The 26,858-nt window shown below is 40.5% G+C and overlaps 2 protein-coding genes across 2 annotated transcripts in view; one reads left to right on the top strand and one right to left on the bottom strand.

Moving 5' to 3' along the window:
• The window catches only part of LAMB3 (laminin subunit beta 3), a 35,029-nt gene extending 28,404 nt beyond the window's left edge, over positions 1-6,625 (top strand). The window contains exons 20-24 of the mRNA XM_062594821.1: positions 1,102-1,309; positions 2,163-2,304; positions 2,691-2,867; positions 3,320-3,473; positions 4,559-6,625. Coding sequence (XP_062450805.1) covers positions 1,102-1,309; positions 2,163-2,304; positions 2,691-2,867; positions 3,320-3,473; positions 4,559-4,692 — 815 coding nt within the window. The 3' untranslated portion in view covers positions 4,693-6,625. The remainder of the gene's footprint in view (positions 1-1,101; positions 1,310-2,162; positions 2,305-2,690; positions 2,868-3,319; positions 3,474-4,558) is intronic.
• A 314-nt stretch (positions 6,626-6,939) lies between these two features.
• Positions 6,940-16,687, bottom strand: CAMK1G (calcium/calmodulin dependent protein kinase IG). The gene is made up of 11 exons (XM_062594826.1): positions 16,596-16,687; positions 13,438-13,566; positions 12,772-12,846; positions 11,840-11,978; positions 11,417-11,540; positions 10,725-10,800; positions 10,092-10,204; positions 9,232-9,310; positions 8,708-8,795; positions 7,554-7,978; positions 6,940-7,030 (listed from the first exon to the last, which is right to left on the bottom strand). The coding sequence occupies exons 1-11, from the start codon at positions 16,685-16,687 to the stop codon at positions 6,940-6,942; spliced, it is 1,431 nt and encodes a 476-aa protein (XP_062450810.1).
• Between the last annotated feature and the right edge of the window lie 10,171 nt (positions 16,688-26,858).

Below are 26,858 nucleotides of genomic sequence, written 5' to 3'. Positions count from 1 at the left end.
GCTTAGCCATCTTACTCTCTTTGCCAAATTAAAGATACAATTTTAGTACTTTTCTTGCAAATTTTGCTGAGATGAATGAAAAGTACATACTAAATATAAACTCAGTTCTCATTTTATTCTAAGCAGTAGGAAAACTTTTCAATACTGAAACAAACCTAAACTCATCGTATTTGTTCCCCCTCAAGTACAACAGAGTCATGTAAGTCCGTAAGAGTAATCAGTGAAAGGGTCAGTTCAGTCTACAATTAAAGACCTACAGCAAATCCTTGGGACTGTTGACAGAGCTTTTTATGTCAGCAATTCTAAAGCATCAAATACGCCAGAAGATGCTAATCAACATAGTTGGGACATACTTAGGAACTATTCTAGCGTGACTTCCATGCTGAGTGGTAACATAGACCCACTCTGGGAAAAGGAGATGTGAGAGGTGTTTTTTAGAATAATGGAGAAAGAATCACAGAGCATCAACAGAATGCTTAAAACCTTGAAGATACAGCACAAATCTAGAATAGACAGCAGAAATGGGTACATTCCTGCACACTTGAATATGGAGGAAGAAAATGAAAAAGGGGTAGGTTTAGTTAAAAGGACTACTATTACTGCTCCACTCACTCACTTGCCCCACAACTGAAGATGGCCTGCTCTGTCTGTCATTGAATGCTCTATCCACCTGAGCCCAGAAGGTTCGGTTTTTGGAGAATCAGATGCTGAGCACTGCCCTGTAGCTGGATCATAGTGTACCTAGACAGGTTCACAAATATTGCCTTGCATCAGGGATATGCAATCTGTGTCCTGTCTATACTCTCTCAGGGAATATGTGGTAGAACTGTTGCCTCCATCTTTTTGATGCTTCCTATTTGGTATCTTATTTCAGTCAGCATGGGGAAAATCACCTTCAGACTGAGCTTTCCTTTAAAAACAGGCACCTGCTCTAGCTAATTAAATTCAAAGTGAACTTTGGCAGCTTTCTGGAACAGAGACCAAGTATGTGTGAGAACATGCAGAGCTGGATATCTGCCTTCATGCTCCCTTGCATTTGCATTCCTACCTTTCTGTTCTTTTCTTCTATTTCTGACATTTGTTTATTTGCAAATTCTTTAGACACAGATACTGACCCTGCTGCTATCCACGAAATCAGTGAGTCTGTTCTCTCACTACATCTCCCTACGGATGCTGCTGCAGTCCTGAGAAAAATGACTGAGATCCAAAATTTGGCTACTAAGCTTCAGTGTCCAGAGAGCATACTGGCCCAGACAGCTGAGGATATTGCTAAGGCCAAGCAGCTTCAACAGGAAGCAGAACAAGCCAGGTCAGTTGGGACTCAAAGGCTTTTAGTAGCTAAGGCTTACACAGCCAGCATGAATGTGGTGATTCTCAGTTGGGTTTAAATCTAACTTTGCTGGAGCTGTACTGACTTGCATAACTGGATGTTTTAGCCCAGGGTCTTCTATGTCCGTACAGTACCTAAAAGAATGAGTTTGCAGTCTGTCTGATGCCAGAATACAAATAAGAAATCTGACAGCTAATAATAGATCTCATTATAGGTACTAGAACAAGAAGGTCTTTACCCAAAGTAATGGATGCTCTTTTCCTTCTCTTGAGCTCCCGCAATGAGGGATGATAGGCTTGCTCATGTACTACTTGTTACTGGTGACCTATATCCTAATTGCACAAGAAAGTGTGAGGGGATTAAATGGACTATTTATTTTCTGGGTGAAAGTTGGGAGGATTATCCCACAGTCCCTTGAAAAGTAATTACAGACTGTCCTTGCAAATTTGGAGCATCTGCTTTGTCGCATGTTGACTTTCAGCAATATCCCAGAGAGCAGGTTAGAAGGATAAGTATATAAACTCCTCGGTAGTGTCTGACACCTGCTTAACCTGCTGGAAGTGATGAGGCAAGGGAGTCTGGCTTTCTAGAAGAAGCTCTTATCACCCAGTTTGAGTAATTTCACTGCAGAGAAGTGTCTGTTGTAACTGGTTCAATGGTTGCTTTCCCTTTAATATTTTTTCCTGTACCATTTCCAAAAGAAATCAGTTCACTACTTTTCAGTTACAGTCCCATCTTGCTTTTTTCACTTGCTTATTTTGTCTCTGCCATCTTAACTTCCAACTCCTGCAAGTATCTACATTTACTTCTGACTCTTTCTCATGTTTCCCAGGAACCGGGCAAATGCTGTAGAGGGCAATGTGGAAGAGGTGGTTGGGAATTTGAGACAAGCAAACACTGTGCTCCTAGAGGCCCAGGGTGCTATCAGGGGCTCTAGTTCTTCGCTTCGATTCATCCAGGAGCGCATTGATGAAGTAAGTGGTGTACACTGACTTCCTAAATAGCAATATTCTGCCCTGTTCACTGCTCCTTTGTAACTTCCCAGCTTGATAGTATCCTGTACCAACACAATGTAGAAACTGGATCTGGTAAAGTCCTTGCTATACTTTCTTTCTTCTTCTTCTTCTTCGTCCTTTTCTTTTTTTTTCCTGTTGTGTCTCATTTGTTGTGTACTCCAAATTCCAGTCAAAAACTGCAGCTGAGCTCCCTGAGACAAGACATATCTTTTGCTGTGCTCGGTTGTACAGTGATGTCTCTAATCCCTGACGAAAACCTCAGTTCTGTAATTTGTCAATCAAGACAGAAATACTACGTTTTTTGGATGTGATTTCCTTCTTAATGCACAACACTGTTCTTTTAGATCAAGGCTGTTCTTGGCCCAACTGAGAATAATGTGAAGTCCATTGCTGGTCAAATGGATGGACTTGCAGAAAGACTCACCCAGTTGCAGTACAAAGCAGATCAGAATCGTCTGAGAGCCACAGATGCACAACAGACAGCAGCTAAGGCTGGCGAGCAAGCAAGGAGTGCTCAGCAGGTACCCAAGCTCGGACAAGTCAGGAATTAAAGTAGTTCACAGCTGTGCACTTATTGTCATAAGACAGCAAAGCCAGCTATGTCAAGGCACATTTTTGGGTGGGACAAGGAGAATTCCCTACACAGGCCACTACTTGTGCATTGTCATTTTCTCATTCATCTGATGTAATATCCCACTACTGAATTCTTCCAGGCCATTTCTCAATCCTAATGTCTGTTGCTGAAAACTTATTTTTGCTATATCTCCTATATGAGATAGCATGGCCCACATAGCTATCAGTCAGCACTGACATGGGTATGTATATGTAAGCCTTTATGAGTCTGTATAATAATACTAATAGCAAAGCTCTAGTGCACTATTCATTTACTATTTAAAATGGATTCAACATTGCAAAATCTCCTTTCCCCCAGTTTGTTTGATTCTACATACGCTGCATGTTTGCTTTCCCACAGGCGTTTGAACAAGTAAAACAAACGTACGCTGAGGTGAAGGGAAGACTGAAGCAGAGTTCAAAACTGGGAGTGCAGGGCAGCAGGGTACAAAGCATAAACCTGGAAGCAAAAGATCTACTTGAGGAAACCTTGGCCATAATGCTCAGGATGGAAAGTAAGACTCTTTGTGACCTAATGTAATAATCTCAGGTAGTGAGGAGGGGCCTCTAGAAGGGAGAGGGAAAGTGACTACAAGGAAGACAACATACTTCTGGTGGTGTGGTGGTATGCATTTGGGTTGCAAGCGCTGGTACTAAGCTAGTAAATCTAGAGTTAGTAAGGGTATGTACACCTGATATAGAGGGACACTTGTGTCTGCAAAGCAGATAGGCCCTTAGCAGCATCTTGGCTTTCCTCCTCCCATTCTCTTGATTTTTAAGCATTCGAAATAGCTTTGTTTGGTGACTCTTCAGGGCCAGCCAGCATGTGATTCTAGCTGACCGGGAGGCTGGAACCACCTTCTGTGTGGATGGAGAGTGAATGAATGCCTGGACCAGGCCATTGTTGGTGAGGGCCTTGGCATTGCTGGCATTGCTAAGCAGTGGGGCACATTGAAAAAGCTTCTCTAGGCCAGGTGCTCAGAAGAATGCTGCTTGGTGCTATTAACAGCAGGCATGTAGCACTGTACACCTGTTTCCACATGCAACAAGGGTTTCTGATATTGCTGAGCAGGCCAGCATGCAGTTTTCCTCCCAAAGCATGAAGTGCATACATATGAGCTTGCTCCTGCCCTACTGACATCAGTGAACAACAGCAGTACAGGTGTTCATCTGCTTCAGAAGTGTCCGGAGAAACCAGAGCTGTTTGGGAGAGAGCAGCAGCCAGCATGACCCTCCTGCAGAGTGGTTGGTGTGTGTCAGGATGTGCTTTGTGGCCATATCATGACCAGAGTGGGCATGTAACACACACACACAGGGAGCTGGCACATCTGGCTGATCTGTGAAACTTTGCAGCGCTTGTGAACTGAATCAACATTCAGAGCAGTTGTGTTCAGATTTTCTGAGGAGTAAGAGGGAAATGCAAAAGGAGAAGGCAGTGCTAACTGTCCTCCCTTTGCCCCTGCATGAGCAATATCTGCCCCACGACAGAGGTGGAGGCTCAGTCCAACCTGAACGGCCTCTGAAAGCTGGGAAGGGTAACTGGATATGTCTTCCTCCAACTGTGATCTTCCTGTAACCCTTTCTTTCCCTCTCTCCTCAGCTTTAGAGGCAGAAATTCAGAGAAGTAACAAAGCTTTAATCTCCAAGTCGGCAAGCCTTGTGGGCCTGGAAGAGCAGGTCGAAAGGATTCGGAATTCGATCAACAAGCGAGTCGCATACTATGACAGCTGCTGATGAACGAACAGTTGAGGCTCTGTCTTGCCATACAGTTGTATTGTCTTCCTTCTCTTCAGACAGTTACTTCTGTATTTATTTACATTTTCTGCATGAAGTTTTCATGTTCCTAATTCTCTGATATTAGCAAATTGAATTACTGGGTCTTTGGAAAATAGCTACACTGAGCCAAAGGAGCAACCGGAATTATGACGTTTGGTCTGGCTGAAGCCACCTAATTCTTATAGGAAAGGGAGACAGAAACCAATCTTCATTGCAAATAAAAAACATCCAGAAAGTTGCTATTTCTGTAGGAGTTTATAAACCAGTAATTTTTTTTTTCCTTATTTTAGCCAATTCAAGCTCTTGCAGCTGGATTTCACTGTTCAAATTGAAGCCTTCATATGAGGCCCTTTAAAACATTTTATCTACATGCAGTTTATCCTTAAAACTTGCTTTGGATTCAGTACTCTCCTCCTTTATTCAAAGAACCAGATCACAGAAACGTAGAATTTTATCTCTATCATATCTATATATCATACCTATACTTACACAAATAGCAGAAATGCAACTTCTAATTCAAAGATAGAGTCAAATTTTTTCTTTGACTTTCTGCCACAATCTGCTTATTTACCACGTAGCACTCTGCCAGCAGAATACTAGAGGGAATAGGTCTGCAGATGCACAGAGATTGCTTTAGAAGGGAGTTAATAGACCATTTCCACATCAAATTTCTATGAATAACCAACAAGCATTTTACAAAACAAAAGTCGGCTTTATTAAGCAAGTATTTATTGCACAGTTACAGACTTGGAAGCAGGGAATTTAGACCTTGCTGAGATTATTGTCAGACATGTGGAAGTTGCTAGCAGGTTGTCTCCTTTTGTAGTTTAAGTGAAGACTGCACAGCCTAGGCAGCTGTTTGACACTGAACTTCAGGGTACTGAAGGTTGGGAGTAAACAAAATCCCAGGAGTGATAGAGTGCAGATTGTATTAAAAGAAAAAAAAAGAGCTGCCACTGAGTAAAACTCTGCATGGCTTTGGTTTATAGGATTTATGCTGTGCAGTGCACTTATTATGCATTGGACAACTACACAGTATACAGAAAACAAAAGCTTATAGCATTGAGCAGTGTTGTATGAACAATATACACTGAAAATGCTAGCAGAAGCCTCAGACTTTCCTTTGCTAAAGTGCCATCTCCCAGCGTTAACAATCCAGAAACACTTTGAGGTCACTGCATTGATCAATTCCCAGGACTAAGAAGCGTGCAGCTTGTCACTGGTCGGTCACCGCTCTCTGAGAAACTGCTGCCCATCTGCTCCTGGCAGGACACAGCTTCCTGTCTTCTTGCTTGCACTATTGATGTCTGGCTTTGAAGTGCAGAAAAGAGTAAAACAGCCCTTCTGTTTCTGCAAGAGACAGAATTTCAAACGAGGTTTGAACTTTGTTTTACTAGACTGCTACCTTCAAAACATTCTTTTAATAAGCAGAAGCATCAGGGGTTAGGAACAGCTTAGATCCTTTTATATGCCATGTCTCTAAAGGGTTATTGCATGACCAATCATTTCAATTCCTATTTGGGGTCTGTAGTAAATCCTACCTGCATTTCTCTCTTCTATTAATCCTTTATATATTACAATTCTGTTCATATAATCTCATCAGTAGAGAATGTGATAAAAGATTGTAGCATGTGGCTCACTTCACTGTATCCAGCTTTTGTGGAGAACTAAGCATATATTCACCTTTGAGGAATAATTTTTCTTGCAGAATCTTAATAGTAATACTTCCTCCTGATCGTATATAATGCACTGAGAATGGTAACTTAATGAGTCTAGAATTAATCTGATCTATGGTCAGACAGGGAGGAATCTTTCACGATTGTACTTCTCTGCTGTTTCTTGCTCAACCAGAAGACAAGCATCTCCATGCCTTCTGGTAAGAAAACAACTTAAACTGTGCTGCTTGGACCAAACCTGAGAAAGGGACTGGCAGTTCAGGCTCCAGGAGCAGCCATGGGCTTAAGCAGCCCAGGGGCCACCCTCTGCTTATGGCCACAGTTGAGACACATGTGAAAAGCCCTGGTCCCAGTTGATGAAATTGTTGCAAAAAAGTATTAAGTCAATTTCTTTTGTAAGTCACTTTGCTCTTCTTGCCTTTTTATTTTTCATTCATTTTCATTAATGGGTTTAATGTAAAGCAGCTGGTGGCTGGACTGTGGTATACATACCTTTGAAGATGGGAGAGCCCAGTGCCTGACTTCCCCATCACATGATCAAACAAACTCCAGTTTGCCCAGTACCACAGTGAAAGTGTTTACCATTTTTCACTGGAACAAGAACTTCTGAGTTGAAAGGACTGTTTGAAAACGGAAGAATTGGAAGAGGGGAAAAAAAAAGAAATAGCAATAATTATGATCATTCTTCAGGTGCATTAAAATTATATTCTTAATATAAAGAGTATCAGCTGCTGAACATGAAGTATAGTTGTTGTGCCAGTTAACACTGCAGCAAAGGGAGGTTCAAGTTAGGCAACGCCAGCTGAGTAATTGGCAGCAGTAGCTTTGGCCATAGGCAATTTCAGTTTCTGGAAGGCTTGTGCACTAACGTCAGTCAAATATGGCAGCTGAAGCCCCATTAGCTCGGCTCACTGCAAGCTTTTCCATGTAGCCTGGGCAGTGTGCCTCCCCTGATGTTCACAGAAGCATAGAAGACATTTGGCTGGCCGCTATATACCCAGCCCAAAAGTTGGCTTCCATCCCTGTTCCTCACCCTTTATACCAGCGCCTGGGCTGGCAACTTAATGTGTCAGCCAATCATTTGCAGAAAGGTTCATCACATATATTTTGTCAGTGGTTATAGCTAGCAATTTGGATACCTACTGGGATTTTGCAGCTTTTTTAAGAAGCACTGTCTCAGAGCAAAAGGATGCCTTTGCTCTCTCATGCCCTACACAGGCTGAGCTGCAGCCACAAGAAGTTCTGTTTGGTGAGCTTGGAGGGTCTGGCAGAACTGGACTGCTGTCTCCCGGCAGGGACCCATTAATGGAGTGCTTTTGCAGCTTCCCCTCCATCATTCCTGTGTCTTGTTCCAGGTGTGTGGGAAGGTTTTGACATCCCAATGTGGGTACCAGAGGAAATGGTACGGTCTTGTCTTCATTTGACATTCCCGAGCTGACAATGTTAGGTGTGTTAGGTCTGGATGCTTCAGAGACTTGTATAACAGGAAGGTTGTTTTCACCCACTGCATGACCATTCATGTGGAGTTTCTTCATGTGGTGCACAACAGCTGCAGCATTGAAGGCTTGCTGAGAAAGAAGACAAAAATCCTGTGGTGAACATGTAGTGAAGCTGAGCTGTGTGAGCACTACAGGATGGAGGCACTGCACATCTTCTCTTAAGCAATAATTCACATATAGAGATGATAGTGCTGTATTGGTTAGCACTGTCTGTCTGTTTGGACAATATAGAGAAAGCTCATTCCATACATATACACCAAGGTTTCCATTGACTACAAACTGCTGATGCTTTTTAAGATCACAACCACTTCTAGATAAGGAAATCACAGGGAACAGCTATAAACTACCCCATAGTGTGAAATAGAGATCAGAGCTGAATTTTGAATGACAGTATCTAAAATGCCATGAAACAAGTGCTTCTAAAGAATTTCTCTCTCCACGTAAATTCCTACAAGAATGCTTGGTATAGAGGAAATTCCAGTTTATGTTCAAGGCTGAAAGAAGGAAGGGCTGGATTAAGCTTCCAAGAGCTCCGTTAATGGAGCAGCAATTTCAGTCCTACATTATGAAGGTAAAAAGCTTACCCTTCTACCCTTTACTTGTTGGCAGGGGTACTATATTGCTATGTTTGTGGTAAATCTACCACTATGTATTATGCAGGGGATATTGGTCTAAGAATACTATAAACACTAACTGTATGTGCTTTTCAGGTGACTTTTGGAGGAACTCAGCTTTTGGGTGCTTACCCATGCAGGCGAAGCCTTGCTTGTAGCTAAAAGGCAACAGCAAACAACTTACCCTCCATTTGCTCTTCGCAAAGTTTTTCTGAATCTGTGCGCTGACAGATGGGTATATGTCACGGTGAAGGGCTGTATTTCCATTAATCCTGCAGATGGGAGAGAAGAAAATGGGCTCATAGGCAGATGGCAGTTGTAAGGCATTCCACATTCTAGAAGCAACTAACTGCTTTGTATATTCAATCAGCAATAATTAAACCCAAAGGAAAAACAGCAACAAAATGTAACACAAATACACACTTAAAAGCTTGGAAAAGCTCAGAATGGGATTTCTTCTTTGCCTCTGCTTATGGAGGCAAATATTATGCAAATTGTACTTTAATTATTCATCATTTTCTTTTTTTCACACACAAAGAAGAAACACACAGGGCCACTCCAAGGCAGATAGTGATGTTAATGGGGATTAGGAGAACACCTCTCAGTCTCTCAGTTACAACTAAGCATGTGGATCTAAATGCGTAGGCTGGTAAATCCCCTTTGTCACTAGTTGGCAACGTTAACTCCCAGGAGTTGTGTTCCTCTCACCATGGGTGCCTCAAGGCTTCTTCACACGTAAACCTTGTGTTTGGATTTTTCTCCAGTAAATGTCTAATGAAATCCTTGGCTGTTCGGGAGAGGAGGAGGAGGAGAAGCAGAGAGAAAAGATTATTTTCTTGTTGTTCCAAGATATGATTCTAGCAGGACATAGCAGACAAACACTGCAACTATCAACCTCAAGAAGGACGTGCTACTATTGTGTTATTACATCAGTAAATGGATATATTTATAGTGAAATGTTCCTTATGAAAAAGAGATCTATCCGAGGATGCACCAAACTTTATGCTTAAGTTACATGATTTTAAGCAGAATTTTTCACTGCCAATAGAAAGCATAAGAAAATCTAAACATAGCAGGCTTGTCCTATCCTACTTCCTTTAAACCTTGGCTTAAAGGGAACTTACATCTTTCCCAATCTTTTTCTTTGCAAGGAGGGTAGTGTTGCTTCCTATTACATCCAAACAAATCTTCTGCCAGATTTTTTTGTATGTATATGAGGAGGATGTTCAAAAAATGCTGCTAAGATGTTGGTGCAACCAAAACTACCAGGGCAGGCTGCTTTGGTATCATCACCCCCACCATGGGCGGCGCTGGGAGCCTCTGCAATCGGATTCCACAGCTGGGGGTTTGCCGCTCTCTTAGTGTAACTCAATTTAAATGTGCAACACTTCCTGCTATTCACATCCCCGCCGGTGTGTGGGAAGGGTGCTTGGGAGATGCCGAGTGTTGCAGCTTCATTTCTTATGCAATGTTGTCTGCTTGGGCTCATCTGTGATTAAGAGGACTCTGGATTGCAGACACTGCATTTGTGAGACAGAGCAAAGTGTTTTCCAGTGTCTGAGCTTTACCTGACTCAGAGATATCGTCCCAAAATGGCGATTCAAACTCATAGTAACCTTCCTTAATCTTTTCAAACAGTTTAGATTCAGTCTCTTCATAGAAAGGAGGATACCCACACAGCCTGGAACAGACCAGAAGAGAGTGGTACTTCAGTGCCTCAGTCCATGTATGCACTTGCTCTTCTTTAGCTCTATTCGGTTACTTGTGCAACAGGATTGGATGAAGAACAGAAGGGACCTCTGTAGCTCCATCTGTCCCTCACATCTCAATGCAAAAAGAATTAAAAACTTAACTGCAGCAGCAAAAGGACAAAGCCACAGCTGTTACCTAGCTGCATGGTGTGGGAGGAAATGAAACAGAAAGTACTGAGGAAGATTGAGCAGTATTTGTAGACAACAGAAAAAAACAAAACATGGGATGAAGCATGTAGTGGAAAAAATGCGTTTCCTTTCATCTCCTCCCTGATACTTAATTCCCCAAATCCCTTTGCTTTCTATGATCTAGTGAATTAGTGCAAAGGAAGAATATATTGCTACTGTGAGCACAAAGCTGGAAGGTCCAGATCAACACTTTCACTCTGCAGAGGTATGTGAAGCTGTATACAAGGTGGGTACTCCTGGGAAAATAAGTGGGATGCTCACAGGATATAGGTGATGACTCCAATGGACCAGCAATCAACAGCTTTGCTGTATGGCTTTTGAGTGAGGACTTCTGGGGCTGCAGAAAAGCAAAACATAATCAAGAAAACAAGCAATATTAAATGACTCAATATTGGAGAAAAAGGTGATTTCTAGTATGCCTGGCCTCTGACATGCCTCTGTTTACTGATAGGATTAATATGTCCTTTTTGTATCTACTTTAGGACATTGGGTTTTTGGAAGTGAAGCACAAAATAATAGAATGGTTGAGGTTGCCAGGGACCTCTGGAGATCATGCAGATCCCCCTGCTCAAGCAAGGTCGCCTAGAGTACATTGTACAGGATTTCATCCAGGCAGGTTTTGAATATCTGTAGAGAAGAAGACTCCAACTACATGACACATAGTACTACTATCATAGAAACAACCACTGAGACTTTCTGCCTGCATCTTAAGGTTTCAACCAGTAATCTGTGGATCAAGCTAATGCCTTCTGGCTGAAATTAAACAAAGCTCCTTGTGCTAAAATTCTTTTAGTAATTGTTCAATGTTCACATACATGGTGCATCTGTTACTAGTACATGCTGTTGATGTGATTATATATTTCCGTCTTTTCTGCTAGGCAGCATACTGTAAAAGTGTAATCTTTTCTCCGGACAGACCACTAGTGAAAACCTGTTCCTGATCCTTGGCTTACCAACATATCCTGGAGTCCCACAGGCAGTGGACATGATGCCGTTCTGTTCCATTTTAGACAAGCCGAAGTCTGTGATCATAATTTTGGAGTTTTCTTCAGGAGTAAGGTAAAGAAGATTTTCAGGCTGTGAACACAAAATTCCATGAAACAATGGAAGGTCATAGGACGGAGCATGAGCTTATTCCTGATGTGTGGTGGTTCAGGAGTTAGGGTAACCTGCTGGGCAGTGCAAAGAGTATCTTGGTGCAGTCTGCTAACAGAATCACTATGCTGTTTCATGTGGTGCCTGCTTCTGTTTTTGGTGTGAAAAGCTAGGAGTCAAACTTTGATTTGAGGGTTTGTAAGATTACACTATGTGCTTTAGAAAAGTCTGCAGATACATCAATCTATAAGGCATTGTTATTTCAAGGGAACACGTTTCACCTTTAAGTCTCGGTGAACTATTCCATTTTCGTGGAGATACTTCACAGCTGTCAAGACCTGGTGGATTACCACGCTTGCATCTTTTTCAGTGTAAACTCCCCTTTCCAAAATTCGGTCAAATAACTCTCCACCAGATACCCTGTTGAAATGATAGTTCAGAAAGAAAAAGACTGAACATTAAACAAATCTAATTGTGCTTTCATGTTTGAGGCAAGCCAAATTTTCAGCCCTTTTACAACTCTATCTACAGCTCAACTGTTCCTATACTTTGGTGTACTTTGGCCTGCCATACTTTGGTAGACTTAGACACCAGCAAGCACTCTTAAGTATAGTTTTTGAGCATCAATAAACATTCCTGGTGAAGCTAGTGAATTCAGGTCAAGGTTGTGATGCAACTGCCTGCATGTTTGAGCCATGGGCTTTCAGAAACATGCACAGAACTGGTACCAGTCTGCGTTACACAACCTAATGCACAGCCTGGTGTGCATTTTTGTGTAACTTCTTCCTTTAGGTAAATTTGCAAGTTAGCAGTAGTAGCCAGGTTATCTGAAGCTGATGCCCACTGCAAGGTGCTTTCTTTGAAGCTGACATGTTGCCTACTTTCAGTTTCAGAAATCCTGCATGGCATAGCTTTAATTAGAAATGCCTCTGTCTCTGTCCTGCTAAACTGGGATGAATTAATTTGCATGAATAGATCCTAATCTGGGTTTAGAAATTTACTGCTAGAGTGAACACAGGCTGAGAGAGTATGAGAAATGTCCATGTTAGTTCAAACCATGTAGCTTTTACTTCATTAGTGAGGAATGTTTGTGCACGCAACTTTTAAATGTGACAAACTCCTGTACATAGGTCCTGACCTAGGATGCATAACCTTGGTCCTACCACTGTTCTTTCTCTGTGGCCTAGAAAGATGTGACTCTGCTAATACTTACAGTTGCATGACCAGGTAAAAGTGGGTTGTGCTCTCATAAATATCTTCCAGAGTCACAATGTTTTCGTGCTTTATTCTGCAGAAATAAACATGGGTCACAGATGTATCTGACAGAGACAAAAGTGTTTTTCAAGCTGAAAGCCCAATAGTCATCTTGCTTTAATCATGAAAGAAAGTTCACTGAGCTACTTTGTGGCTGTCCTCCTTTGCCCTGTGTGGTAGTGTCTTCTCTTCAGGCATCAACAATAAAGAACTAGACTCTTCATCTTTAAGCAGCTTTCTTCTCTGCATCACATGTGTTATAAGTACTGAAAAAGCATTAACTCTAACTTTCCCTTCCCTGAGTACTGCTCTATTTAATCTATCCAGTTTCTCAGATTTGGGGCAGTATGGCTGTATTGAAGTTACAGATACAGTATGAGAATAAGAAGAAACTTTACTAGTATATTCATTTACTATAATAGTTATATATTCTTGAAAAATAAATTATTTTTATTTTATTTTATTCTCACTCTTGCACTTCTTAACGTAAAACAATTTTGTGCCCTGGGAGCAGGAGCAAATATCATTTGTTCCTAACCTCAATTCATGTAAGTCTCAAGAGCTACTTGTCTTGGGAAAGGACGTTTGTTTTACTTTAAATTAAAAAAATTATATATATACTCACTTTTTCAATACTGCTATTTCATTCTCCAAGCTGCTATCCCTAGTGAGAGGAGATTTCTTGATGCATTTCAGAGCAAAGAGCTTGCCAGTGCTTCTTTGTTTCACTAGGAAAACTTCTGAAAAGGCTCCTCTGCAGAGAGGAAAAGTAAGTGCATTTCAGCAAATGATGCTGTTATGAACTAGAAGGAAACTTACAGAAAGGAAGGGAAAAAGCCAAAAAAAAAAAAAAAAAAAAAAAAAAAAAAAAAAAAAGGAAAAAGGAAAAGGGAAAAAATTCAATTCTAAGTGGATGCTAACTGTAAAGCTAGAACTAGATCATTTCCAGATTTCCAGCAGCCCCAAACTTAGGATATTCAATGCAATAGTTATTCAATATATAGAAAAAGCCATTTTCTCTGTATGTAAGGAAAAGGTTATATTTGCATAGTTTATCCTGAAGTTGTGTAGAGGGAGTTAACAAAAAGATCCTTGCAGTGAAATTAAAGCACATTCTTCAGGACAGCGACATGTCTGTAAAGACAGCCAAACATTTTAGTCCTGTGTCTGCCAGGCTATGAGTTAACTTTGCTCTTACTAGACTCAAGAGCACACCTCAGGGAAGGAAGATGGCAGGCACACTTTTTAACATATGCTTCAGTGATCAGTACAGAAGAAAGAGGCACGATCCAAGGTTTCCCAGCTTACTGCTTTCAAGGAACCTTGGCACTTTAATTCGTTGGGACTGAGGATGCAGTTTCCAGGCTGAGGGCAATTCCAGCTGAGGGGCTTTATTAAAAACTCTCTCTCTAATGGGACAAGCTGAAGTTTGAATGCTTGTTACTGTTAACAGCCCTGTGGAGAGATCAGTAGCCTCCATTCTGACTTGACCAAGTTAAAGTTGTCCTTCACTTTTCCTCTTCAGCATTGCTGGGAAGGTTGAAATACCTGAATTTCAGTGAGGAAGACCCAATTATATTGCAGTTTGGGTACATTAATCAAAGTTCTATAGATCTGAAGTGCAAAACAACCAGGGAACTTCAGCCTGCTGCTTGATGTTTTCATTTGACACCCAATATCTTTTCTTTTCTGTGGAGCCTGCTTATACCTGTTTATTCTTAGTTAAAAAAGCTGCAATGAGTACCTAGCATGTTCCTGGTAAGAGTACAACTCTGTATTATGAAGAGTAGATATTTATAACATCCTTAAAGTGTACAATCCTGTTAAAGGATTTTTGTTGGCACATGTCTTGGGATAGTGACAATGCATGCTTTGCTAGGTCAGTCCTCAATAATCCTCATCAAATGATCAACAGATTAATTGATGGTAGTTAAATGGAATGTGCTGCTGTGTCTGAGAGCCTTGAAGGGCAGAGTAAAGAAGGTGAGGTAGGCACAGCAGATGTACATCTCAGTTAGTATGCTGTTGTGGCAAAAAAGCAATAAACAAGGGCAAAAAAACTATGTCTCCTATAAGCTGAAGATTATATGCATGTAAGTGAAGAATCCAGCATATTCTGCAGATAGATTTGACTAAGCACAGAGCTTTACCTATCTAGCATGTGGCTATTTGCTCATGATTTTGTTAGCTAATGGCAACCAGTTATGCAAAGGGAGAGCAAGAGTCTAAGCAGCTCCTTGCTCTTCTCACCTCCCTCCTTATTCTAAGGGCCTACCTGAGTACAGCCAAAACCATGTAAAAGACATTAGGGTTATGAACAATTAGGTTCTGCAAGTGAAGCAGTCTGACACAAGGCCTTCAAAGAGGTAGATTTGGAATCTGTTTTACTCAGTAATTTATATGCAATGGTCTCTCTCTTTTGGTTCAAAAAGCAGTAGATATTGGAGCCTTTTACACATTTTCTCATTTAATTCAGAAGATTGTTTCATGGAAATGCCTTTCAATTTCATGAGAAGTCTCAAGCAATACTCAGGGATGTTCTCTTTAAGATCTCTAATCCAGCAGTTGTGGATATGGGGAGAAAACAAGGAGCAGGGACTATGGAGGTGGCCAGGATTGCAAGGGATCTCTAACTAGCATCTCCTGTTATCCCTATGTGAGACAGGTTACAAGTCAGTGTTGGCTAGTGGTCTGAGCCCGCACAGCATTGCTTATGTTCCTGAGATGCCTCTGAAAACAGCTGCAAGAACTTCAGAATTCTTAAGCTTCATAGAAAACTGATTAATAAATTTCTAGGTAGTTTTAGCTCCCAGATCCTAATTTATTTTCTTCAACTAGTTGAAGCAGTGCATGTGGAATGCATGCATATTTTTTCTAATACTGACTTTTCCTATCAGTGTAATAGTAGGAAATGAACAACCTACAAATCAGATGCTAGGGCATCTGTTCTGTATTTCAGTCCCAAACAGTTTATAATAATTATGGCCCTTATTAAAAACTCATGAATCAACAAGTTAGTGAAGAGAGAACAAAACATTTCTAACCTCTTTCGTTTAGAAGAATGTTTTTGGATAACTTAATTTCTGAGGCTGGCCAGGAACATCACAATTTAAAACATAGCTGAATTCTGGAATAAATGTTCTTTTGAAAGTTTTTCCTTGTATTCTAAAGTTACGGAAAATTTGGATGTGATAAAATTTCCTGTTAGAAGTAGTTTAGTTCTTCCTCCACCACCTTGAAATATTTTGTTGTTTCATTCATATAGACAACCATGTTAAACAGTTTCCTCACAGAGGAGTTGCATACAACTTGGGCATCCTTGTTCTTGGTTCATTCCTAAACTGAGTTTGGCAATATGAGATAAAATACATGACATATTATTATGGCTGTTGTAGAGCCATCCTTTGACCTTGCTTAACCTTGCAGCAGTGGATGACTAGTGTCTTCAGAGGGAAAAGAGCAAAACCTTAAATATGCTGCAATGTAGGCTTAGAGGGAAAAGAAGAAAGAGAAGGCATCATCTAGAGCTGCACTGCAGGGTTGAATGGGGAATGAAGGCTGTTCTCAGTATTGCCTGGTAAATACAAACCATGAATCAGAACGCAAGTAACAAACGTGCATCTGTAATGTAACGCCCACCTCTTTTCTAGAGATTGCTTCATATCTCAGAAGGAGATGTTTTCTTGTGACCCTGGCAAATACCAGAAAGAAAGCAGCTATACTGGGCTGGGAAACATAGTATCTAGATGCAGACTCTGTCTGGAGAGTAGCTATGGTACTTACGATCCCAGTGCCTCCATGAAAATGAAGTTTTTTCGGATATTGCTTGTCTGTTTCTTCCAGGAGCTGCTGTCATCCTCTTCCTTGCGGCCCATCTTCTCCAGAGTGGAAGTGGAGAATTCTGTCAAGAAGGGCAGGAGAGAAAGGATTGATGTGCCAGGTACTCACATGAAGAACAGGAATAACTAGTGGCTGATTGGATTCAAGGTGTCATGAATGCTGTTTGCTTGGTCAGAGGATTCAGACTTGTCAACAGCTTTGAAATATATGAATTTTTATGCTTATTTTGTTACTTACAGCTATTAGTGCTAACCATGTCACTGTGATTATGTCCCAGTGTCAGTACAGTTTAATATTAGATCAGCTGAACAGGCAACTGGTGACCATATGGTAGTATTGTCTTGTGGGTATATTCATTTATGCATGTTGGCAATTAAAAATGTTTATATTGTGCTTTATATTTAGTGGTAAAAAAACAAACTGGGTGGTTGCTAATTTTAACTAGAGCATCTATGACTTAATGGATTGAAAAGTTAGGGATGCAGAGGGATTGTAGTTGAGCTGCTTTATTGCTTGAATATTAAATAGTTTAAAGAGCTCACAAATGCAGAAGGGGAATCAACATTAAACATTTCTGGGTCTGCCTTGTGTAGTTTGTTTTGCTATCTTCTTTAATCTTTGTTAATTGACAGATTATTTTGGCATCTGAGTCATCACCTTCCTATTGCCTTTTTCTTGCAGGGAGTCACAATGCTGTGAAATACCAGCACTGTCTGTTGGGTAGCCCATGATGTAGCACAGGGGTGCTGGCCCCAGTGAGAGCCACCTTTCTCCAGCTCTGTGCAGGAGGGGTGGCAAGAAGAGCAGCTGCTCACCTTGGTGAAGCCTGTCCAACTTAAAGGGCTTGTGGAGGCAAAATGCAAAGGGGAATCTAGTTAGAATTTTACCAGGCTGAATAATCCAGCCTTGGTCTAGGGTGGCACAATTATCAAGCCACAAAATCAGGAATATGCAGCTTCTGGAGTCAAATCCCTGCTCCACTGGATGGTTGCTGAGCACTTATTATCTAAATTTAAATATTTAATTGCACAAAATCTGTTTTGTTGCTAAACACTTCAGAAGGGCTAGGTGCTCAGCATATCTAAAATTTAAGTACCTGATCTGGGTGCTAAGTCTTCGGCCACCCACATTTTAAAATACTGGTGTGAGACTGACTCTCTCGATCTCACAAGTTTGCTGAACTGGAACTCCAGAAACCTGGGCTGTGGCCCAGCACTGCCACAAAGGGCTCTTTGCCCTTGGGAAGCCCTGTCCCTCCCTCCTTCCCCTTTCACCTCTAAGCTCTTTGGAGTGCGGACTGGATGGCGCTACTGTAATGCAAAAAGTAATGCTATCATCACTTGTGGGAGCTCATCAGAGTGGCGTGAGAATTAGTTAGAGCTTACACAAAGTTTGGAAGGTATGAAATGTTATACAAGCATCGAAGTGCTCTTAATAAGATCAGGTCTAACATTACAGAACTGGAAATACACTGGAAAGTGAACAATGAAGTCCACAGATGAGAAAAATTTTCAAAAAATAACAACTGGTGAGGCTTGTTGCACTGTCAGGATACAAAAGAAATCCACTGAAAATATCCACTGGCAGAAGGGGATTGGATGTTGTCAGCAGTGCTGTCAGCACATGTCACATCTCCCTCTCAGGAGCAAGGATGCTGTTCTCTAAAAGTCTGCAAGACGCAGCTGAGTCTTTGAAAGACAAAACTAAATCTTTTGTGTAAAAACAATGTGTTTGGAAAAGAAAAAGTATTAAAACAGACAAAAAGCAGAAAGATCTTTTTCAAGACAGGCAGCTTAGATATTAAATTCTTCCTGAACCTAGTTTATCTCCTTAATTAATGTGGTTTGAGGATTTTGAGATCCTTGATACAATTTTTTAAAGGTTAATTTAACATTATTGGAAGCAAAATTGACTCAACAGCGAAGTTGAAGCCTTCAGTCTATAAAATCACTAAAGACTAATTCACATTTAACTTTTATTTACTTTCTGGATTCGATGCATGTGTAACTCCTAGAAATACAAATCTTCATAAAAATCAGCTATATTTTGCTGTTTAAAATCAGTGAAGACGAAAAGTTTACCACAAAAATGATGATCAAATGATAGAGACCTCTTTCTGCTAATATTTTGAGTCCAAAAACTAAATTTTCATCCCCTGTGCCACTCATTCAAATTTCTGTGGAACGGAAACTTCACAAAAAGAGAATTTTAAGCAGAGACTTTCAGCTACTGATGAGAGCAAATTTTATTCAGTTTAACCAAATGTAAAACATATGATGCCACTATGATTTTGACTCATGGGTAAAATTCAGATGACCTCTCAATTTCTTTTCCAGCCTACTGTCAAAGAATATCTAGTAAAAAAAAAGGTAAGTTAGCATAACGCTTGTGGGCCTTAGAGATAAACAGCATTTTAATCTTCCTTCCTGTCCAGTTACTATGCCAAACTGTGGCCTGGTTAGCACCAAACTGTCTGAGATTGCCACCCATCCCCATGGATGTCGGCAGACAGCCAGAAAGCCCTTTGCAAAGGGACAGAGATGATGGCACGCTCAGAGAGCATCTGCATCGCACCCTCCTTGGCATGTGAGAAACAACCTGCTCCCACTGTGAATGTGCTTTGCATGCTGCTCTCCACCATCCTTTTCCAAGACACAGAGGAGCCAGCCGTGTAGTCTGCTGAACTCCCCTGCAAACACCACAGGAGAAGAGCCCAGGAGCTGTATGATGTGGAGGACGTGGACGAGACAAGGCAAAGCTGCAGGTAATATGCAAGAGTTAATTATACACCCCACAGGTAGGGGGTGAAAGTGAAGCCAGATTTTGCCATCTCTGGCAGAGCACTGAGGCTCAGTGTAGCACCCAGCCCTCTTCCTGAACCATTACCAAAAATAAAGCAACAGTGTTGCAGAAGCTGCTCTCATCAGGTGCGCTGTGTGATTCTCCCCGGCCTGCCCCCGTTGAATCTGTCAGTGGATTGAACCAGGATCTATGTAAAGCATATTTGATTATTTAAGGTTGCTTAAACACAAGTGTAAAATTTGCCCAACATTTACTAATTTAAGCTTGATTCTCAGTATTTTCACATTTAATTCCTTACAAATTCTACATTTTTTTTTTCTTAATAGATTTTGCATCTGAAAGGAAGATGTGTTTTTTGTTTAGTCTCTTATGAATCATCTGTTCATTTTATAGTTTCTCCTTCTGTTACTTTATGTATATGGCACTTTGTTTTTGCTGATATTTGGCAGAAATGATGGATGAATCGCTGTGACTCCATACATGTGTATTTGATTTCCTGCTTTCTCAGTTTTTCTGTATCATTATGAACAAGTCATTTCCTGCCTCAGCCTGCCTTTCTGTGAGAAACGAGAATAAATGGTGCTATTTTGAGAGCAAAATAACCAAATGTTTGAATTGCCTAAAACGTAAAAGCTGTGTAGGTACTGAGATGATAAATACTTGCCTACCTTTCTCTTTTTGGGGTTGGATCACATTTTTCTAAATACTTTTCCCCCTTTCTATATAGAAGAAACTATTTGCACTAGGACTTTGTACATAATGGAGCCTCAAAACCTAACCATGATTACTGGATTCTAGGATGTGTGATTTTGCTAATATATGCTCTGTGAAATTGTCCTTTACTTTTTTACTTAATCTGTTTAAGCCACTTGTTGCACTTTGCAGCAGTTCTAGAGAATGCAGTGTTTGACAAATACGTCTATTTTGTTTGTTTATTCAGATTCTGAATTGGTCCAACAATGCCCTGACCTTTCTCAATGCTAGTGCATGGTATGTGGATAAACAGAATTTAATATATCTATTTGCTTAGTTGAAGAAGCTTTACTTTTCACAAGAATAGAAAACATAATAAAATTTGGACAAACAGACTTTGTGCTTGAGCTAGCAGGTTTTCCTGCCATATGATGTGTCCGTCTGCACATTTCCACTGTTTGTGGGCTCCATGCTGACCTCCCGGTCACACGTGCATCATTCCTGGTTCTCGGGGCAGCTGCCCTATCACAGCAGTGCAATGCACACACGAAGGGTGGGGTACAGCACACCTGACACACCCTTGCACAATGCATTATTATAAACTAATATGAGAGAAGGATCTATATCTGCCTATTTGTTCTCCTTTTACTAGTACAAGAACAATAGGGCATTAAGATTGCACGATAAAATGGAAATGCTCATTAATTAATGCATGTAAAGACTGTTGGAGAAAAAAGAGAAAAAGAAAAGTATAAAGTATTGCTTTAATTTGTTTATCATGCCACCCCCCTCATAACAAATTAAGCAGTAACCGGACTTAATCTGAACACTATATGCCAAAAGTAGCTTCAATATTAATGTCTAACCTTTGGGCTCTTCTAGAGACTAAGTCAATAAACGTTGACTGCTGCTGTATTCTCTCTGATCCAGCAACTGATGCTTCATTGCTTAGAATGTAATGAGTGTTATTATGACCTTGTTTAAATATTTCCTGAAGAAATTTGTTCAGCTTTCATATCTCACAGTAACAGATCCATCTACAGACAGACATTTTGCTTCTGAATGGATATACTGTATTAGCAAAATTATTGTAAAATGTGATTAATAATCTTGTGACAAAGTTACATGTGGAAGGGGAAGATGCATGCTTCTTTCATGATTTTGGCTTTAGAATTAGAAAGAAGTTTAGATTTAAAAAGGATGAGAATACAAAGTCAAAGGGGTTTAAAAAAAATCCACCAAAACAAACATTCTGTGAATGAATGAGTTAACTAACAGGCCAGTCTGTGTGTTCAGGGACAACCAAATAAGAAACAGAAGACATGAGATCGCCATTAGAAACAAGTCTACATTAAACATTTTGTATTCATTCCACTACTCCATTGATTCAAAAGCAGTGCATTAACTTAGGAGTCCTTGATGAACACTTGCAGAATCACATTTTTCAATATCAGTATTTCACATTTCTTTAAAGAGTTTTGAAGTAAAATGTCATAACCCAGCTTTCTATGAAGTTGCTATATATAACATATGAGCGCAGTAGAATATTAGACTAAGAGTCTGTGCAAAGAGGTGCTCCTGTGTTTTCCTGCTGAAGGATGCAGTTCATTTTAGAAACAGGTTAACCAGAATCCAACTTAATGTCTACCTGCTTTGTTGTACAGAATAGACAGGAAAAGCAAAGGGTTAATAAGGAAATATTTTGCTTACCCAAGTTAGCACAAACAAAGCAACTCCTGTTCTCTGTTCCTTCTGCTCAGCAACCCCAGGTCTGTAGGGATTCAGCCTGCCTTGGTGCTAACAGTCAGCCAGATTGGAGGGGAGGGATGAAGGAGATGTCTTTTATGTGACGGTAACTAGGCAGCATTTAAAGGCGAGTCAGTTGACACAAGAATAAGCTGCTTATGGGTGTGCATGTGCATGCACGTCTCTGTCAGCGGCAGCAACGCTACCTGGCAGTGCTTTGCCGGCAACCAGAGCACTTCACCAGCAGGAACTGGTCAATTCATGGTTAATTTTGCTCTCCCTCTGAAAGGAACAATGCACGGGTTTTCCTAGCAGCAAGGGCTTCTCTCAAGTAGAGTTTGGTATTAAAACATTCCTTGGTGGAACGCAAATATAATTTGTCTTAACCAAGTGAATGAATTCTCAATATAGAAGATGTCCCATTTTCTTCTATAGGACATTGGAAGGGCTGCAGGCAGGCAGAGATGCACCATGCCAACGGGGACTGTGCTTGGTTTTCAACTTGCTGCTTGACCGCATGGACCATGGTGCTCCAGCACAATCACCAATGCCAGGAGTGTGATGCTCCCCACCATTTTTTGACAGCACAAAGCCTTGGACAAAAGTCTTTGCAACAGAGATTAGTCTCAATTGTCAGAATTTTGGACTTCTTAAAACCATCCAGTGTTTTTATTTTGATTTTCAAAAACTCTGTGTTTGACTTCTGGAGAAGCCTGACATGTGAACATAGGAAATATTAATCATGCTTTGAATCTCTTCTGTAATGGAGAACTTTTAGAGCTGACAATAATAAATTTATTGGCTAAACTGTTGACAGTTTACACTGCTATCTAGAATAACGCATGAAAAAAAGTGCAATTATTGCGAAGTTTTGCTTTATATCAGGAATAAATCAACTCTAAGGCAATACACGATAATCACATTATTTTCCTTAATATTGTTTTCTTTAGTAGCTTTGTTCCAAGTAGAAGTCTGTTTAGTATTCTGCCTTTCTTTCTTGGCAAACTCCACAGTGTTGGGGATTTTGGTTAGAATTTCTGGATGTGGATTTGAATCATAAGATTTTCCACTAGGTAGTGGAGGAATTTGCATTGATCTGATCTTGAAAGCATCATAAAATGTCACCTATTCTTCCACTTGGTATCTTCAGTACAGCAACTCCAAGGGGGCCAAGATTAGAGTGTTATTCTGCCTGTGCCAATCATTGTAAAATCATGATGCAAGAGACGGTCCATCTCAAAAGTCCTAGTGCCTAAATGAACATGAAAATAAATGGAAACAGAAGCAGGGAGATGAGGTGATTGCCCCAGGGCTGTGGGATACATTGGTGTCCAAGATGAGAAAGGACTTCAGGTGTTGGGTGCTAGATGCTGAGTACTGTGCTAGGTGGCTAATCGCTAACTCCTCTGGTGTGGAGAGAGGCAATTCCTTCCTGGTAGCATAGGTGAAAGATCAAAATCAAGGTATCTTGAAGTCTTTTGTGCGTCATTTATGAAGGTGCATACACACACACACACACACACACACACACACACACACACACACACACACACACTTTGGAAATACAGGTCAATGCCTCTGGTCCTGCTGCAGCACAGACATTTCATCTGCAGAAATTTGCTTGATAAAAAGCAGGCAGGTAAAACAGGAGGAGGAAGTTTTCAGTTTACGAAAGTCTCATTCTTTTCCATTTTGGACTATACAACTGCCACAGGGTTCTCACTGCATTTAGATTAATCTGGCAAGATACTGAAAATTTGCATTGCAGTGTTATATATATATGGAACCTTTGCCCCTACTCTAAGATCGCACTGACAGAAATGAAAGGTGATTTTCATAGTAGAAATCCTCAGCCTGTGAGTGCAAAGACCGCCTTCGTCTAGCTCCTGCAATGTTTTAGCATATGTTGCCCTCTAGTGTCGCGTATTTGCTAAATTCCAGTTGGACACACAGGAAAGGCTGGTAGTACGTTTTGCTCAGGAAACAGCCCTATTGAAATAGAAAAGCTGTTAGCCAGTTGTGCTTCATAGGCTTTCATCTGCATCTACTTAATTTCAGATTTAAAACCAAAAAAAGAATAAGTCAGTATTATTGTCTTTTCCTCCGTCATATACAGTTTTCAGCTCATTTCTTATTATTTTAAAAGGTTTGGGGTACTTCTTAAATTTTCTCTAAAAATCTTTTACTTTCTTAAAAGCTATCAGCAAATCATATCTTAACTATAACTTAAATAACTGTACTGTGTTGTTAGTGCATTAACTATTTGGTGGTTAAGATACTTTCTGGGTGCTAAGAAATGCTAGTTCGTTTTCTATCTTTTCTGCATATGTCTAGGGCCCTCGATCTCAGCTGAGGGCACTAGGAGAGAAAGTAAGAAAATTAAGTAACACAAATAACTAGTAATGAGTGAGGCGTAGGAAAGGAAAGCATGGTAGTGTGCCCCCATGCAGGACAAGTAGATGAACGTTCATTTATAATTTTATGTGCCTCGTGTACAAGGACTGTGCAGCCAGTTGCCATCATTGCTTTATGATTTTGAGATGAAAATAAAAACCATACTAACAGAAAAAAATTGCTTTTTCTAGGTGGCTTATTTCTTACAGTAGAAGAGCCAAGACTGTTACCTTTTGGAAACTAATGCTGTGAGAAGCAAGGGGCAGCCTGGACTACGGAGGGCATGTTAAGGTAATTTCAGCTGGATGGACTTGTGTGCACAGGAGTGTGGTGAGTGCCATCCAAACATATTAATGACCAAGGCATGACCAGGTGGACATGAAGGGGTGAGACACAGAAGGAAAACAACAATTCCTTCCTTTATTGAACTAGATTTGTTATGGCCTTAACTTCAGATAAAGTGCCATCACCAGAAGAAATTGGCAGCCACGTGTGGCTGAGATGTGAGCGCATTGTGCTTGCTGTAGATATATAATTTGTATAGAAGGAGCAAGACTATAGTAAGTGAATGCTAGCCATCAAATCAGGGAGAAATTTAACTGAAAAAATGGCTTACAGAACAGGGCTATTCAGTATGTTAGAGCCGCAAAGTTCCCCATACTGTCGATATTCAGAGTTTGGCCTTCAGAAATACACTGAGAAAAGCACCAACAATCCAGTGGGAGTGAAAGGGAAAAAGTTCCCTTGTGTGCTTTCGCTGTGAAATGATTCATTCAAGATGGTGACTCTCAACCTTGCCTGATAGAAATCTGGGACAACAGGCAATTCAGTTCAGGGACTTCGGCTGAGCTCTCAATGGGCTTGAGTTAAAATAGCAGTTATTAACCAAAGACACTCAAGTAACAATCTAGTTTTTAAAGATGTGAATCAGGAGTGAGGAAGGATGATGAAAACCAGCAGCACAATGTGCAAATTACAGCAGCAGCCCATTTGCAAAGATGTTAGAATGGCCCCTTCAGTCTTGTCTCAGTGGTTCTGCAGCATGGGCCCTTGCTGCTACTCTGAAAAGCAGTGGTGGACCCACAGATAATAACATACACAGGAAATCTTCAAGAAAATCAGCCCTGGTTGCAGGTCCTGGTCCTAGGTGACGGTTATCAGACAATGCTAGAGCAGTTGGCCTGGGAAAAGAATGAAATGGGAGAATTTATCTCATGTATCCTCTGGTGACAAGGGAATTCAAACATTTCTGTATGTCTCTATGAAGAAGTGAGAAAAGAACTTTGAATATTATCAGTGAGAAGGCAAATAAGGCCATTTGCATTGAAGGCACAACAAATACGGTTTTATAGCAGTAAAGTTTCTAAACATGACCCTGAATGTGAATACAAACTCAGACAGTGAACACAAAGACCTAAAAATCTGTGTTTTGGGGGAGCTTGAGTTGATTGTAAGCATGTTGGCCCAGCCATACCAGCAGTGTCATCCACACTCACATGCAGGAAACTGGTGCTCAAAATCTACCCAGCCTAGTGCTGCTGGCTTGCAAGAGCCCCTGAGTTAAGCATAATTATTAGCTGTTTTTGTTATCCTCACTCAGCTGTAACGTCAAAGGAAACCCCGGACTGGGGCCAGCAGAGAGCACTGTCGTACAATCAGTGAAAACAACATTTACTTTGGAACAAAAATAAATAAATAAGGACTTCCATGAACAGCCCATCTGTGATTTCTGAGCAGTTGGTAGGGGGAAGGTATTACTCTAGATGAGCTCCTTGAAGTAAAGTGTAATTTAATTATATACTCCTTACAGATGAAATTTGTAAGTATTATTTGCTTCTCTCTCTTGCTTTAAAATAGACACTGACTACAAAGCAACAATATTCATTTATTTATAGTGTGATTGTGGATGAGTTAATCTGAAACTAGATGTTTTTTCTTTGAATCTCTACTGTCTCTGTTGGAAGGACTTGCTCTTTTCTACAGCCTTGTAAAATGAAGTGGTTAAGTTGTCATCTGAGTTATCCAAAGAACTTAGTAATAGATTTTCCACATTCTTCTTAACCTGCTGGTTAAGGTCCATTGAAATAAGTGGTAACCATACATTTTAAAATGGTAATGTACCATGTCATTAGCTCCTAATAAGCACATGCTATTGATTAAGCTGTTCAGTGGTAAATTTACTCTAGAGCTTGATTAGCTCTCCCTGAATAATCCAGATAGCATGTCTCTTTTAATGCCTCTGTTTTCAGAGAAAAATGTCTTTCTGGGACATGTCCTGACCATGCCCTCTACCAACTGATATGCCAGAATTTGCAACAAACCTGTGATCAGACATTGTAGGTCTGTGTTTTAACTAAATTTCCTCAACTTGAGAGTAGGTGCGTTTGAATCAAATTTAGTATGTATTGCACAATTACAGTTCATATTGGGTATGTTTGAACATCCACCCAGATGCTTGACCATCCCACTTACAGACTAAAAAGTCACTCACATTCCCAGTCTGCATAGTTCCTGTGATATAGTGTATTTCCCATGTTGGTATTTCATACTCAGAGTTGACTAATGGGAAGT

This window comes from Rhea pennata, chromosome 25, assembly GCF_028389875.1.
Source record: "Rhea pennata isolate bPtePen1 chromosome 25, bPtePen1.pri, whole genome shotgun sequence".
In the NCBI taxonomy this organism is placed as follows: Eukaryota; Metazoa; Chordata; class Aves; order Rheiformes; family Rheidae; genus Rhea; species Rhea pennata.
Note: the sequence above shows the minus strand (reverse complement) of the source record. Positions and strands in the feature narration are given on the sequence as shown.

Coding starts and splice junctions, on each gene's coding strand:
- CAMK1G (XM_062594826.1), bottom strand. CDS start 16,687: ATGGGCCGCAAGGAAGAGGATGACAGCAGCTCCTGGAAGAAACAGACA. Junction 11,541..11,839: donor TAGTTCACCGAGACTTAAAG/GTGAAACGTGTT, acceptor TTGTGTTCACAG/CCTGAAAATCTTCTTTACCT. Junction 7,031..7,553: donor AAAAAAGCTGCAAAATCCCA/GTAGGTATCCAA, acceptor GTTTTCAAACAG/TCCTTTCAACTCAGAAGTTC.